This window comes from Mustelus asterias, chromosome 3 (genome assembly GCF_964213995.1).
Source record: "Mustelus asterias chromosome 3, sMusAst1.hap1.1, whole genome shotgun sequence".
Classification (NCBI taxonomy): domain Eukaryota; kingdom Metazoa; phylum Chordata; class Chondrichthyes; order Carcharhiniformes; family Triakidae; genus Mustelus; species Mustelus asterias.
In genome coordinates this window covers 157,752,274-157,767,807 of record NC_135803.1, presented here as the reverse complement: position 1 = coordinate 157,767,807, position 15,534 = coordinate 157,752,274, and the positions used below count along the sequence as shown (strand labels likewise).

Sequence of the window (15,534 nt, the reverse complement as noted above, 5' to 3'; positions counted from 1 at the left end):
GGGAACATACAAACTGCTGTTTGTTTCACTATTATTTGGGAAACTTGCTGTGCATTTATTGGCTGCCATATTTCTCTCATTACAAGTGATGACAATTAAACAAGTTCAGTGTCTGTAAAGCGCTCGGAGACGTTCGAAGTATATGAAGTATATGAACAGTGTTGCATGATGATGTGGAGGTGGAAGATGTGTGGTTAGTAACCATAATAACGGTCTAATTCTGACAACTTAATGTTAAAAACGGTCTCTTTCCCAGAGAAAATACAACCTACATTTTGTTTATTCTTATTACTTAAATTTCCAACATAAGGGTGATTTTCATTGCTCACCCAAAGGGAGTGGGTGTGTGCTGAATGGCAGATACTACTCCCGCTCGGGTTTGTCGAGTCCCTTACATAGCGACTGCAGCAGCTAATAGAAACTAGCAATCCTTACCTTTACTGGCTTCTTATGAGGCTCCTTGGCAAAAAAGTAAACAGTCAACACCTTCTGCTTCTGCGGTAGGGGGACGGAAAGATAGAGGAAAGGATCGAACGTGATCGACACCTGGAAAACAGAACTTTCAACTGAGATAGTAACAACATGAAGCATTCCAGCAAGTGTCAGGGTACAATAGAAAGAGGGTGAGATGCAGAGTGGCAAAGAGAACAGAGAGTGACAGAAAAGAGGGGGGAAAAAGTACAAGTGGAAACAGGCCATACTCTTTCAGATTCCAGCATCCACAATATTTTGCTTTGATCATAGTTTTCTGATGTTCAATTAACAGGCCCTTCTCTGCTGAAACTGCATTCAAATTCACGCGAGAGACTGAGGCCTCACGTGGAGGAGAGTCTTACTAATAATTGAATCAAATTAGGGACCGCTCCAGTCACAGCAACAAGACTCCAGCAACACGGTGTTCAAGACGTGCCATGGAAAAACAGCCATGGTCAACACTGCTGATGTTTGCAGGATTAAGTGCTCCTTGGTCAGGTATAGGTTGCAAAGCAAAGCTCCCTCTCCCCAACTCCCACTGCACCGCTAAGATATTCTCAACTCTCACATGTACCCTGACAGGCCCTCTCAGCAGGAGGGACTTGGATCACAGTTGACACCAGTTTTTTTTTTAAAGACTGACCCAAGCCCACTTTACTTGCGATGCTAACAGCCAGGAAACTTCCAACTCTGTCTGATTTGAATTTCGATCATTTGGAACCGTTGAGGCAAAAAGCAGCACCTCCTTTCCATCACTATCCCTGCATTCTCTGCCCTTCTCTGCAGTTATTTCAACACTTGACCCCATAATCCAAGCTGACACATTGCCTTCTGAGGAAGTGCTTGCCCTTTAGCATGAGCTGTTAAACCAAGCCCCTCTCTGCTCTCCCAGATGTAAGACTAATTGAAGTAGACCAGGAGACATGGCCTTGATTTATTCTTATTTTCACATCTGTCCATGCCTCATCCCTCCATATTTCAAACCTCCTCCACTGCCACAAATCCTCAGAGTTGCTCCAATTCTGACCTCTTGAGCATCGCTCATTTAAATCAAACTCACCACTGGTGGCCGTGCCTTCAGCAATTTCTGGAATTCCCTCCCTAAACCCCTCTCGCACTCTTTAAAACCACCTTTGACCAAGTCTTTAGTCACCTGGCCTAATATTCTGGGGGTGGGAGTTGCACTTTGTTTTACGATGCTACTGTGAAGTGCTTTTTACTACATTAAAGGCTCTGCATAAATATTTGTTCTTTAAATCTTTACCTCGGTTTAAAGCAGTAATTTTTGCAGAATGTTGCCACCTACTGTTATATAAGGAATAAACAAGTCTCCACATTCCCTGTTCATTGGGTAAAGATGCAGCTTCTAACAGCAGCATAAATTCTGGCACATTCCCCTAACTCAATTTCCTAGACTTTAGACTGAATCTTTTATTCAAATACTTTATAAACTGTTAAAATCACCATTCCAAACTTGCTGGAACTTACAACAGCATTTCAGGGTTAGGTACAAGACTGCACTTCCAAGATTTTAATAACTTGAATGGCAAATCATACCACTGTACAGATTCACAGAATAGTGACCATTCCTAGTTTCCAAGATACAGGAATTTGTAAATTGCTGCATCAAACAGGCTGCTGCAGCTTTGTGCATTACCTACCTGGCACTACATGCGACTCCAAAAGAAATTCAGTAACACCCTTCACAGGTTCAGGATGACCAAAGCACCCTACGATAAATGAGTATGTTCTATAGTACTGTCATTGCTGTAATACAGGAAACATGGCAGCCAGGATACAGGGAGGTCCCAGAAACAGTGAGTTAATCTCGGGACATCTGTTTTCAATGACACAAGAACACAAGCAATAGGGAGAGATGACCATGTGGCTGCTAAGCCTGCACGATCATGGCTAATTTAGGTTACAACTCCATTCTCCCATCCGCTCCCCATATTCCTTCATTCTGAGACACGGACAATCTGTTTATCCCAGCCTTAAATATATTCAATGATAGAGCATCCACAGAACTCCCTCAGCTAGAGAATTCCAAAGATTCATAACCCTTTGAGTGAAACAGTTTCTCCTCATCTCAGTCCTAAACGATCTGTCCCTTATCCTGAGACTGCCCGTGTTTTAGATTCCCCAACTTGTGGAAACAATCTCAGCGCCGACCCGATCAAGCCCATCCTGAATTTTGTAAATTTCACTGAGATTGCCTCTTATTCTGCGAAACACCGCAGAATACAAGCCCAATTTACTTAGCCACTCATCATAGACTATATGACAGAAGATATAATCCTCAACTCTACTTTCCCACCTTACCCCCATAACCCAGGATTCCTTCACTGATCAAAAATCTGTCCATCTCAACATTGTAAGAAGTTTAACAACACCAGGTTAAAGTCCCAACAGGTTTATTTGGTAGCAAAAGCCACACAAGCTTTCAGAGCCTTAAGCTCCTTCTTCAGGTGAGTGGGAATTCTGTTCACAAACAGGGCATATAAAGACACAAACTCAATTTACAGAATAATGGTTGGGATGCGAATACTTACAGCTAATCAAGTCTTAAAAGGTACAAACAATGTGAGTGGAGAGAGCATTAAGACAGGTTAAAGAGATGTGTATTGCCTCCAGACAGGTGTCCTTTGGAGCTTCCAGTCACAGGTGTCCTGTCTGGAGACAATACACATCTCTTCAACCTGTCTTAATGCTCTCTCCACTCACATTGTTTGTACCTTTAAGACTTGATTAGCTGTAAGTATTCGCATTCCAACCATTATTCTGTAAATTGAGTTTGTGTCTTTACGTGCCCTGTTTGTGAACAGAATTCCCACTCACCTGAAGGAGCTTAAGGCTCCGAAAGCTTGTGGCTTTTGCTACCAAATAAACCTGCTGGACTTTAACCTGGTGTTGTTAAAACTCTTACTGTGTTTACCCAAGTCCAACGCCGGCATCTCCACATCATCTCAACATTGAACATACTTTACAGGACAGTCTCTACAGCCCTCTGCAGTAAGGAATTCCACAGGTTCACCACCCCGAGAACCTGACCCTTGCAGTACTCCACATCATAGCCTGTACCCCACTATTCACTGCCCCATTCATTGATCAGTTTTCTCCCTTCCTCTTTTCTTAAAAGGCAGTGTAACATTTGCCAACTTCCAATCCAATGGAACTGCTCCCAAATGTAAGGAACATTGGAACATCATAGCCTGTACATCCACCATCTCTGCAGCTATTTCTTGTAGAACCCCAGGGTGTAGGCCATCAGGCACACGGGATTTGCTGGATTTTAGTTTTCCAGCTTTCACCAATACTTTTCCTCTACTGATACCAATTTCCTCACTCTTTATAGCCCCGAGGTTACCGTCTATTTCTGGTAAGAAGCTTGTGTCTTCCACTGAAAAGACAAAATATTTGTTCAATACCTCTGCAATTTCCTTATTCTCCATGATATTTCTCCTTCTAAGGAGCCAAAATTTACTTGAGCTACTCTTAATATTCTTATAAAGGCTCTTACAATCTGGTTTTTATATTCCTGGCTATTTTACTCTCATTCCCTTTTTTCAACTTTTTGGTGGCTCTCTATTGGTTTTGTAAACACTCCCAATCCTCAGACATGTTGCTTGTTTTAAAACTGAATGCTATCCTAAACTCTGAGAGCCACAAATGGGTCATTCTCTGAGTTTCTGTTTTTCGATGGAATGTATTTTTGCTGAAGATTCTGGATTGTTTCTGTAAATGTTTCCCACTGTTCATTCACATGCATACCTTTCAATCTATTTATCTAATTAATGTGAGCCAGTTCTCCCCACATACCTATGCAACTGGCTTTGTTTAGGATTCTTGACTTTCAAAATTAACATGGTTTCAATGGTATGATCACAATTTCCCAGAGGATCTTTTTACCTCAGCATTACAGATTAACCCTGCTTCATTACACAATTCTAGATCTAAGATAGGTTTATCCCTGGTCAGTTCCACAATGTATTGCTCCAAGAAACTGTTGTGAAAACATTCTACAAACTCATCTTCTAGACCACTCTTGCCAACTTGATTGTCCCAGTCTATTCGAAGATTCAAGTCCCGCACAATTGTTACATTGTTTTTGTTACAAGATCCAATAATTTGTTTAATTATCTGCCCAACTCCTTCACTATTGTTAGGGGCCCTATAAATAACTCCCACCAGTGTTTTCTGACACTTGGTGTTCCTAATTTTCATTCTAATTCGCCTTCATGATTGTCCAGATCCTCTCTCATTAATGTCGTTATGTCATCTTTTACTATCAGGACTACCCTCCCTCCTTTGCCATTCTGTCTTTCTGAAATATTTTGCATCCTGGAATATTTATTTCTCATTCTTGATCAGCTTGTAACCACCTCTGTAATGCCGATTAAATCTAAATGATTTATCTCTATTTCTGCCACTAGTTCAACAATCTTATTGCAAATGTTTCACACATTCAAATAAAAGTTTAAGTTAATTTATTAGACAAAGTAGGCTTACGTTAACACTGCAATGAAGTTACTGTGAAAATCCCTTAGTCGCCACACTCCGGTGCCTGTTCAGGTACACGGAGGGAGAATTTAGCACGGCCAATGCACCTAACCAGCACGTCTTTCAGATTATGGGAGGAAGCTGGAGCATCCAGAGGAAACCCACGTGAACACGGGGAGAACGTGCAGATTCCGCACAGTGACCCAAGCCGGGAATTGAACCCGGGTCCCTGGCGCTGTGAGGCAGCAGTGCTAACCACTGTGCCACCATGCCACACGAGAATCTTTGCTTTCAACTTTTTGCTTCTATTTCCTGTAATGTTCTAATTTGCTGATGTACAATTGTTGTTTAAACTTTGCCCCTTCCTGACCCACTCTGTTTGTCTTGACCCACATACCCTGATGCCCGATCTCTCTCTCTGGATTTCTAACCTCCCTTTGCCCAAGCCCTCTACTCTTAGTTTAATGCCCTGCCCACAGCCTTATTTATACAATTGCCTAGAACACTGGTCCCCACCTAGTTCAAGTGGAGACCATCCCAATGGAAAAGCTCACTCTTCCCGAGTACTGATACCAGTGCCCCATGAATTGAAACCCCTTCTTCCCAATTTGAATTCAATAAAAAACATCTGGAATTAAGAATCTACTGATGACCGTGAAACCATTGTCATTTGTCAGAAAAACCCATCTGGTTCATGAATGTCCTTTAAGGAAGGAAATCTGCTATCTATCTGGTCTGGCCTACATATGACTCCAGAGCCACAGCAATGTGGTTGACTCTCAAATGCTCCCAGGCAACTAGAGATGGGCAATAACTGCTGACCAGCCAACAATGGCCATGTCCCATGAATCAATAAAAAAAACACATTTATCTGAGCCAGACATTTAATTTTTATCTGCTTGATCCTATGCCAATTTGTGCTTACTCAGGTAACAATTACCTTTGATGCTCTACGTTTTAATCTGGTCTCCAACTCCTCAAATTCTCTCAGCAGAACATTATTCCTGGTTCTACCTGCGATGTTGGCTCCCATGCGGACATGACACTAGATCCTCTTCCTCGCATTTCAACTTTCTCTCCAGCAGTGAGGTGTCTTTAACCCTGGCACCAGGTAGGCAACACAACCTTTGGAGCTCCCAGTCACAGCTGCAGAGAACAGTCGCAATCCCCGTTTCTCCTATTACCACATCCCTTTTCGCTCCCCGCCCCCCCCCCCCCGCACTCGAAGGGCACTCTTCACCATGGTGCCACTCTGCAGACCTCCTCCTCGCCCCATAGGTAGTAAGTGCCTTGTGCCTGTTGGACAAAGTCAGTGACTGAGGCTCCTCTATAGCTACATGCTGATTCCCCCACATCTGCCTGACTCTCGGTCACACCTTTCTACCCCTGGCCACTGACCAACTATAAAGTTGTCCCTAACCCAAGGGGTGTGACTCCCTCCTGGGACAAAGTGTCCAGGTAACTCCCTCCCTCCCTGATGATCCACAATGTCCACAACTCAGCTCAGTAACCCTGAGTCGAAGTTTCCGAAGCTGCAGACACTTTCTGCAGATACGGCTGTCCAGGATTGCAGTGTGTTCCACAGATCCCCACACGCTGCAGTCACAGCACACTACCAGCCCTGCCTTTTCTGTTCACCCTCAATATTAAATTAGTCAATTAATTAAAAATAGCTAAAGTATGAGAAAGTTGCACTCACCTAGCTTGGTGACGAGGAAGGGAACTCAGATCACAGGGGACTGAACCAATGTAGAAACAGGAGTGCCTCCGTCCCTCTACACTGAATTCCCACCCGAACCAAATTAACTGTCCACTTGATCTGTGCCTCACTCAGATATAGTCTCCTGTCCCATGTGTCCCTTTCTCCACTGGTTGGTTAAGCAATAAACATTGCATCAGGACACTATAGAGCATTCCCCTGATCTTAACACAGCAACAGGAGTAGGCTGTTCAATCGTGAGCCTATTCCATCATTGATCTGGATCATGGGTTTTTGTTTCAAAACGCCTAATATCCTTACCTGACAAAGGTCTCTCAATATTAGCGTTATCATTTTCACTTGGACCCACGCCCCCCTCCTCACAGCCTCAAGTTTCTTGGGAGAACATGTTTTAGATTTCCACTCCTGTGAAATGCTTTCTGACATCACCTCCCAAATGGCTGAGCTTGGATTTTCAGGTTCTGTCCCCTTGCTCTGGACTCCTTCACCAGAGGAGATGGTTTCACTCCATTGACTCCTTTTATCTTTTTAATAGTACCGTGTGATCTTTTCCATCCAGCAGACAGGGCTTTGCTTTTACATCTCATCCCAAAGACAGCATTAGCCTTCACCCTCAGGGTATAGTTAGTCATTTGAGGGGTTGGGGCCCCACCAGCCCACTCCCAGAATACCACTTAACCAGCCTGTCTCTCACCTTGTAACACATGGGACACACCAGCTTGGACTTATACTGGCCCTGGAATAGATCCACGATAAAGGAATCGTTTCGCATCTTGTGACGCTCCCAGGCTTCCTCTGCCACGACCTGTGCAACACAAGTTAATCAGTCAAGGAAACAGTCTTTGCAAATACAAACTACTTAAAAGATCTTACATCTCTAACTTTTCCCAATTCTGAGGAAAAGTCATGACCTGAAACTCTTTCCCTAACAGGCACTGCCAGTATGTCATGTATCTCCAGTATTGTCAGTGTGTTAGGGGCCAGATCAGAAACTCTAAGGTATATTGTGAAGTTAACCCAGACCATAACTTTTGCTTTTGATTCTGGCATTAGGGTGAGCATAAGGTGTTTCGCTCCAGGTACGATGCAATTGGCCCACCAGGAAACCTTTATCAAAAGGTGGAAAAGTGAATCGTGTGGAGGACGGAGAAGATCTGCAGAGAGATTTGGACAGGCTGAGTGAGTGGGCGAGGATATGGCAAATGGAGTATAACGTTGATAAATGCGAGGTTATACACTTGGGAGGAAATAATAACAAATGGGATTACTATCTCAATGGAAACAAATTAAAACATGCTACCGTGCAAAGGGACCTGGGGGTCCTTGTGCATGAGACGCAAAAGCCCAGTCTGCAGGTACAACAGGTGATCAAGAAGGCAAATGAGATGTTGGCCTATATCGCGAGGGGGATAGAATATAAAAGCAGGGATGTCTTGATGCACCTGTACAGGGCACTGGTGAGGCCGCAGCTGGAATACTGTGTGCAGTATTGGTCCCCTTATATGAGGAAGGATATATTGGCATTGGAGGGAGTGCAGAGAAGGTTCACCAGGTTGATACCGGAGATGAGGGGTTTGGATTATGAGGAGAGGCTGAGGAGATTGGGTTTGTACTCATTGGAGTTTAGAAGGATGAGGGGGGATCTTATGGAGACTTATAAGATAATGCAGGGGCTGGATAGGGTGGAGGCGGAGAGATTCTTTCCACTTAGTAAGGAAGTTAAAACTAGAGGACACAGCCTCAAAATAAAGGGGGGTCAGTTTAAGACAGAGTTGAGGAGGAACTTCTTCTCCCAGAGGGTGGTGAATCTCTGGAATTCTCTGCCCACTGAGGTGGTGGAGGCTACCTCGCTGAATATGTTTAAAGTGCGGATGGATGGATTCCTGATCGGTAAGGGAATTAAGGGTTATGGGGATCAGGCGGGTAAGTGGTACTGATCCACGTCAGATCAGCCATGATCTTATTGAATGGCGGGGCAGGCTCGAGGGGCTAGATGGCCTACTCCTGCTCCTATTTCTTATGTTCTTATGTTCTTAAAACAATCTTTGGTTAAGAACACAATATAAAAAGAATTAACATAACATGTGCCAATTAAAATAATTAAACATGACAAACTATAATTCTTAATAGCTATCAATCTTTATTGTTCCAATTTAAAGCAATATCCCCATAGACATACACCCTTCTTCAGAATTAGTTAGCACAAAAACCAGTATACTCATGTTGCTATATTTCCAACCTTTTAACACTTCTGGCCAGAGATCCAGACAGCAGCTTCCAGAGAAGGATATACCCTCAAATAGCAACTCGGAGAAAGAAACACCCACATACAGCAGACTCTCAGAGAAACAGACTTATCTCCTGGTAAATTCCAGTTTCCACCTTCAGAGAGGGGAAAAGAGAGGCACTGCTCTCTCAACTCCAAGCAGCATCTAAAAAGCAACGAGGCTTGAATTCTGTGTGTAAACCTCGTTCCACCCCAGTCATATGACCCTACCTGTCAATCAACCTGATCAAAACCTACTCTGCAAAATCCCATGGGAACACACTAACAGAACAGCATTAGTCCAGATTAAAACAAACATTGTAGCAATTAAGATCAATTATGCTGCTGCAGTGAAAATAGAGGATGCCAGTTATAGACAGAATGGCACCAATAAAATGGAAGGGACTGCAAAAAGCACCCTGCACAGAAACATGACTAAAATATATTTCTTAAAAACACAGTATTGTCACAGTTGTTTGTCAAATACATTTCTTGGATTAACACCACAACAGAATTAGATCAAATCATTACTATTTAACCTGGTGTCATGAGGTTATCTCCCTTTATTTTTCAAAATAAGATTTTTCAACTGACAATAAATTTTGCAATTTGAACTGAAACAGAACAAACTACTTAAAACTGAAAGGTCATATTTGAAGGTGAAAAATGAACAAATCATCATGGGCGGGGCGGGGGCTAGTGTGAATATACAGACATTTTCTGTCATTCAGAGGCCCATCCGAAATGGTCACTGACTAAGGAAAGGACATTAAAATACAAAGTGCTGGATATTGAAATAATGGCTGCCACAGACAGACCCACCTCAAACCCCTCGGAAATACATAATGGGTGAAGTATTTCAAATCAGGTTGTTTCCATTGCAGAGATTGCCAGAAAGCTTTCAGCAGAGGAAACAAGCTAAAAGGTGGGCACTCTCCCTCTCACATTGCCCGTTTCTGAAGCCAACACCACTAGAAATCTACCAGCAAACCAAAATCTCCTAATTGCAACATCTTCTACACATGGCGGCACAGTGGCACAGTGGCACAGTGGTTAGCACTGCTGCTTCACAGCGCCAGGGACCCAGATTCGATTCCCGGCTTGGGTCACTGTCTGTGTGGAGTTTGCACATTCTCCGTGTCTGCGTGGGTTTCCTCCGGTTTCCTCCCACAGCCCAAACGACGTGGTGATTAGGTGCACTGGTCATGCTAAATTCTCCCTCAGTATACCGGAACAGGCGCCGGAATGTGGTGACTAAGGGATTTTCACAGTAACTCCATTACAGTCTTAATGTAAGCCTACTTGTGACACTAATATACTTAAAAAAAACTCTGACCACATCGACAAAATCAGCATACCCAAATCAGCTGCAACATTTACAATCTATGCCTCAAGGACAATCTATTCTTTGAACTTGTTTATAAATTGGCACTGTAACTTGTGTATTTGGAGAATGACACTCAGGAACATTCAATAAACGAGCGTAACTTTATTGTTGTTCTCTCTCATACCATAGAAAGAGATTCATAGAAACCCTACAGTGCAGAAAGAGGCCATTTGGCCCATCGAGTCTGCACCGACCACAATCCCACCCAGGCCCTACCCCCATATCCCCACATATTTTACCCACTAATCCCTCTAACCTACACATCTCAGGACACTAAGGGGCAATTTTAGCATGGCCAATCAACCTAACCCGCACATCTTTGGACTGTGGGAGGCAACCGGAGCACCCGGAGGAAACCCACACAGACACGAGGAGAATGTGCAAACTCCACACAGACAGTGACCCAAACTGGGAATCGAACCCAGGTCCCTGGAGCTGTGAAGCAGCAGTGCTAACCACTGTGCTACCGTGCCGCCCTGCTTCTCTGTTTCCCACTCTACATTACATTGCATCACTTCCTTGCACACAATACTACAGCAGGGCTCTATGGTGAGCCAAAAGGGACAAACATATCACACTTCCCTTATTGCTGATGGAGAGTGAGTGAGAGAGAGTGAGTGAGCAAATGAGTGAGCGAGTGAGTGAATGTGAGAGCGAGTGAGCATGAGATACCACGTTGGGTTTAGTGGTTAGCAAATTTGCTTTTTAAAGAACAAAGAACAATACAGCACAGGAACAGGCCCTTCGGCCCTCCAAGCCCACGCCGCTCCCTGGTCCAAACTAGACCATTCTTTTGTATCCCTCCATTCCCACTCCGTTCATGTGGCTATCTAGATAAGTCTTAAACATTCCCAGTGTGTCCGCCTCCACCACCTTGTCCGGCAGCGCATTCCAGGCCCCCACCACCCTCTGTGTAAAATACGTCCTTCTGATATCCGTGTTAAACCTCCCCCCCTTCACCTTGAATCTATGACCCCTCATGAACGTCACCACCGACCTGGGGAAAAGCTTCCCACCGTTCACCCTATCTATGCCTTTCATAATTTTATACACCTCTATTAGGTCACCCCTCATCCTCTGTCTTTCCAGTGAGAACAACCCCAGTTTACCCAATCTCTCCTCATAACTAAGCCCTTCCATACCAGGCAACATCCTGGTAAACCTCCTCTGCACTCTCTCTAAAGCCTCCACGTCCTTCTGGTAGTGTGGCGACCAGAACTGGGCGCAGTATTCCAAATGCGGCCGAACCAACGTTCTATACATCTGCAACATCAGACCCCAACTTTTATACTCTGTGCCCCGTCCTATAAAGGCAAGCATGCCATATGCCTTATTCACCACCTTCTCCACCTGTGCCGTCTTGACTCAAGAAAACCTGGCTTGAATGGTTCCTTGGTGCTTATAGCTTAGCTAATTACATTTTGATTCAGAAAATACTTTCACCCTTGTGAAACTCTTTGTAGTGACCAAGCGAGGAGGCTAAACGGAGGGGAACCACTTCAACCCTTCTCACCTGGTCGTAACACTGCTCTGTGGGTTATTTGTACAGCAATGTGGACGGAGTAGAAGAGTGATGCAAATTGAACTGCTTTGAGAAAGTATATTTGCATGCAGTGCATTAAACAATACCCAGCAGTGTGTTAACAAGGTCGGACCAGGAGCACAGATTCTCAAACTCAGATCAAACAACTCAGTCACAGAATCACGTGTGCCACTAATGCTTTTCTCAGGTGATGCTCTTCGAAGGTTAGGTAGAACAGGGCAACTCAGGAATTACAACTTGAAAGCAACATTCTATGCAATTGCCCCAGTTATGAAATGGAGCTGGCAGAATGGGACTGACTGCTTGGCCCTTTTAAGGAGCTAGCACGAACATGACAGGCTACAAGGCAGTGTAACATTCTATAATTCTGTCCTTAATCTGGTCCCACTCTCTGGGATTCTCCAGCGAGTCTCTCAGTCCCAGCCTGAGTGTTTTTCACTGTTCTAACATATCAGGATTTCATGGCATTGGCTATCACAATGGCAACAAGAACCTGTGAGGGACTAAGCACAGGCCCAGCACTGCCATCTATATTTATTTGAGAGTATAACAACTATGTGTGAATCTACAGAAAGAGTGGTGGAAAATGTACAAACTACATATTTAGAGATCATGAACATATGCAGCATCTGCCCGCATTTTTCAACAACTGGAGGCTGACAGTGCTATTGGTGGTAGGCCAAACAGTGGCTGAACAAGGTGATATCGTTTTAATAAACATACAGAATCCTTAGCTTTATAAACAGAGTCAGAGTTCGAAAGCAAGGGATTTATGCTAAACCTTTATAAATCACCAGTTCTGCCTCAGCTGGAGCAATGTGTCCAAATCTGAGCTCCACGCTTTAGGAAGGATGTTAAGGATATCGAGAGGATGCAGAGAAGATTAAATAGAATGGTACCAGGGATAAGATATTTCAGTTAATGCAGAGAGAGAGACTGGAGAAGCTGGGCTTAGAGCAGAGAAATTTAAGAAATTTTAACGGAGATGTATGAACTGGAGGGTTATTATTAAAGCAGGGAGAAACTGTTTCCAATGGCAGGAGCGTCAAGCAAGGGACATAAGTTAAATGTAATTGGCCACGGAGAGGGTTGAAGTAATAGTTTAAAGCCTCTGCACATAACCAGAGATAATTTGGTGAATGTGCGCTGTACGCTCTGTACCATTAATGCAATCTGTGGCTAAAACTGTACAAGTTATCCTGAACTTGACCAATGGCTAACTAAAGGCAGAACATTACATTTAAAAAAAGGTGCATTGCATTACCAAGTGATGCAAACCCACTACTTACTGTTGGGACACCAATGCAGCAATAAGGCAACAGCTGGAGTTACAGGTCTGAGGGTTACCTTGCGGCGTGACATACCTCATCTGGGCGCCCGTCAGAATCCACCGTCTCCGTGTACGGTTTATTCTGTATTCTGTTGAGGTCCTCATGGAGGCCGTCCAACAGAAACGCCATAAATTCCTGAGCATCGTGCTGTGCGTAGCCAGTGAACTGGCTGGCTTTACTTGCCACAATCGCCTATTAAGAAAGAAAGACATCAAGTAGCAAAGCACAGAAACAACTAAACTGTTTGCATTTAAGTCACAAGAGACAGATTTAGAACTCCATTCCAAAAAAATTCAACAAAAGTTAGGTTCCTTTTATCCTCCAGTAGTTTCCTTCTCTTCTGAAAGTGGGAGAGTGCCTGAAGGCACCCTTCTCTGGCAGTGTACAGCACCCAAGGGCACCACATTCCAATGGGGCACAGCAGGGTACCTGTTTCTAATGAAAGATCATCGAACTGAAATGTTTGCTGCGATTTTGCATCCGTGGTGACAGTGACACAGGAGCAAAACATCGCGAGACGCAATCTCGCTGGCAAGATCTCCCAGGATGGTTGGAAATCTCACTTCAATAAAGTAACATGGAATTAAAGGGTTTCCCCACCATATGTCCCTGCCCCTGCCTGCCTACCCCTCTGGAATTCCCCCATTAGGGAGGTTTACAGATCTTTTGCAGAATGTGAAGCCGCCAGGGGTGCACAGGTAAGTACAGCCCCTGGGAGAGAGGGACATACCCGGGCATTACCCTACCCCCCCCCATCTGAAAATCTCACCATTCAACTATGATTCTCTCTCCATAGATGCTGCAGGGTACACATTAACATGGCAAACAGTTTTGCCAGGCGGATGCCAAATAGCACACTGAAGGTTTTTGTATTTCCGGATTTTATTTCTACAAGTCCGGTGCCCGAGTTCTGTGCCTTTGAATAGTTTGAGGGTACAGGTTTCCTAAGGAATGAAAACTGCTCGTGTTCCATGAACAGCTTTTTTGCTTCGCTTCAACATACAGAGCAATTCATTCAACAGGCCTGTATCCTGTCCCAGGTACATTCACCCACCTTTGCAGACCCTCCATTTGCTCCCAGTTGATCTTAAAATCTTTGCTGTCATGTTGAAATCCCTCCATGACCTTGTCCACCCTATCACACTGCAATCTTATCCGACTGCAGGGCCTGAACCTAGACTACTGCACATCCTCGCTAGCCCCACTTTACAGTCAGTGAACATACAAATATCAGGGTTATGAGCAGTAGGCCACTTGGCCGATCGAGCCTGCTCCACCAATCAATAAGATGGTGCTCACAAAACTATTGATTGTTGTAAAAACCCATCTGGGTCACTAATGTCCTTTAGGGAAGGAAATCTGCTGTCCTTACCTGGCCTGACCTACATGCGATTCCAGACCCACAGCACTGTGGGTGACTCTTTTATGGCTCAGCAAGCCACTCAGTTCAAAGGCAAACAGGAATGGACAACAAATGCTGGCCTTGCCAGCAATGCCCACATCCCATGAAAGAATAAAGGAAAAAAGGTAGGTTTAAGGGACTGAATGGTCACCTCCTGGTTCAAACATGCCCACACGGTTTTAGCTGTGGCCAGTTTGTCGATTTGGAAAGCCAGCAGGGAGTTTTGGTTCACTCACCTTCAATTTGGATGGCTGGTAAGCGTGGTGTGTTCCTTTCCACAGAGCCCGCAGTAGAACAGCAAAACCAATGGCCAGGCGGCCACCAGTCCCCAGAGGATTGTTGTAATTTAATTCAGACTCAAAAGATCGATCTGGTCCAATAAAAAGACAGAGAGAGATGCTTAGGGCTTTAACTTGCAGAGAGGGTTTAATCACTCTTATAAAGTCAAGTAAATAAATCCTCATCTATAAGTACATAGTTTCAAAGACTCTGAACACCATGAATTACTCAGACGCAATGGGTGATGTAGACAAATACAGCAGCTATTTTGCAGCACCATCAGCCCATGAGGTGCATCAAGTTAGTTAACGAGCTAACCGGCTTTATTGGGTGGTTGAAAGAAGTTGCTTGAATTTAGCCCCTTGCACAATCTTGAGACATCTTAAAGCCTTTAACATCAATGAAGCACTTGTGAAAGTGTTGCAAAGTAGGAATGGGGCAGCAAATTTGCACACAGCAAGATCACAAAAACAGCAATGTGGTCATGAGCAGGTTTTATTGATGCTGGTTAAGGAATAAATATTGACTGAAGCCACTGGGAAGAACTCCTCTGCTCTTTAGCAAAATATTACCCAGGGATTACTCACATCCACCTGAAAAAGTTTCCAGGTTTAACCTCTCATCTGAAAGAG

General features: G+C 44.1%; 1 protein-coding gene across 1 annotated transcript in view; it reads right to left on the bottom strand.

The window, feature by feature from the left end:
* Positions 1 to 15,534, bottom strand: part of usp19 (ubiquitin specific peptidase 19) — a 111,617-nt gene that overhangs the window by 34,569 nt on the left and 61,514 nt on the right. The window contains exons 13-16 of the mRNA XM_078203740.1: positions 14,860 to 14,993; positions 13,255 to 13,413; positions 7,389 to 7,499; positions 436 to 546 (exon numbers count right to left, since the gene is read on the bottom strand). Coding sequence (XP_078059866.1) covers positions 436 to 546; positions 7,389 to 7,499; positions 13,255 to 13,413; positions 14,860 to 14,993 — 515 coding nt within the window. The remainder of the gene's footprint in view (positions 1 to 435; positions 547 to 7,388; positions 7,500 to 13,254; positions 13,414 to 14,859; positions 14,994 to 15,534) is intronic.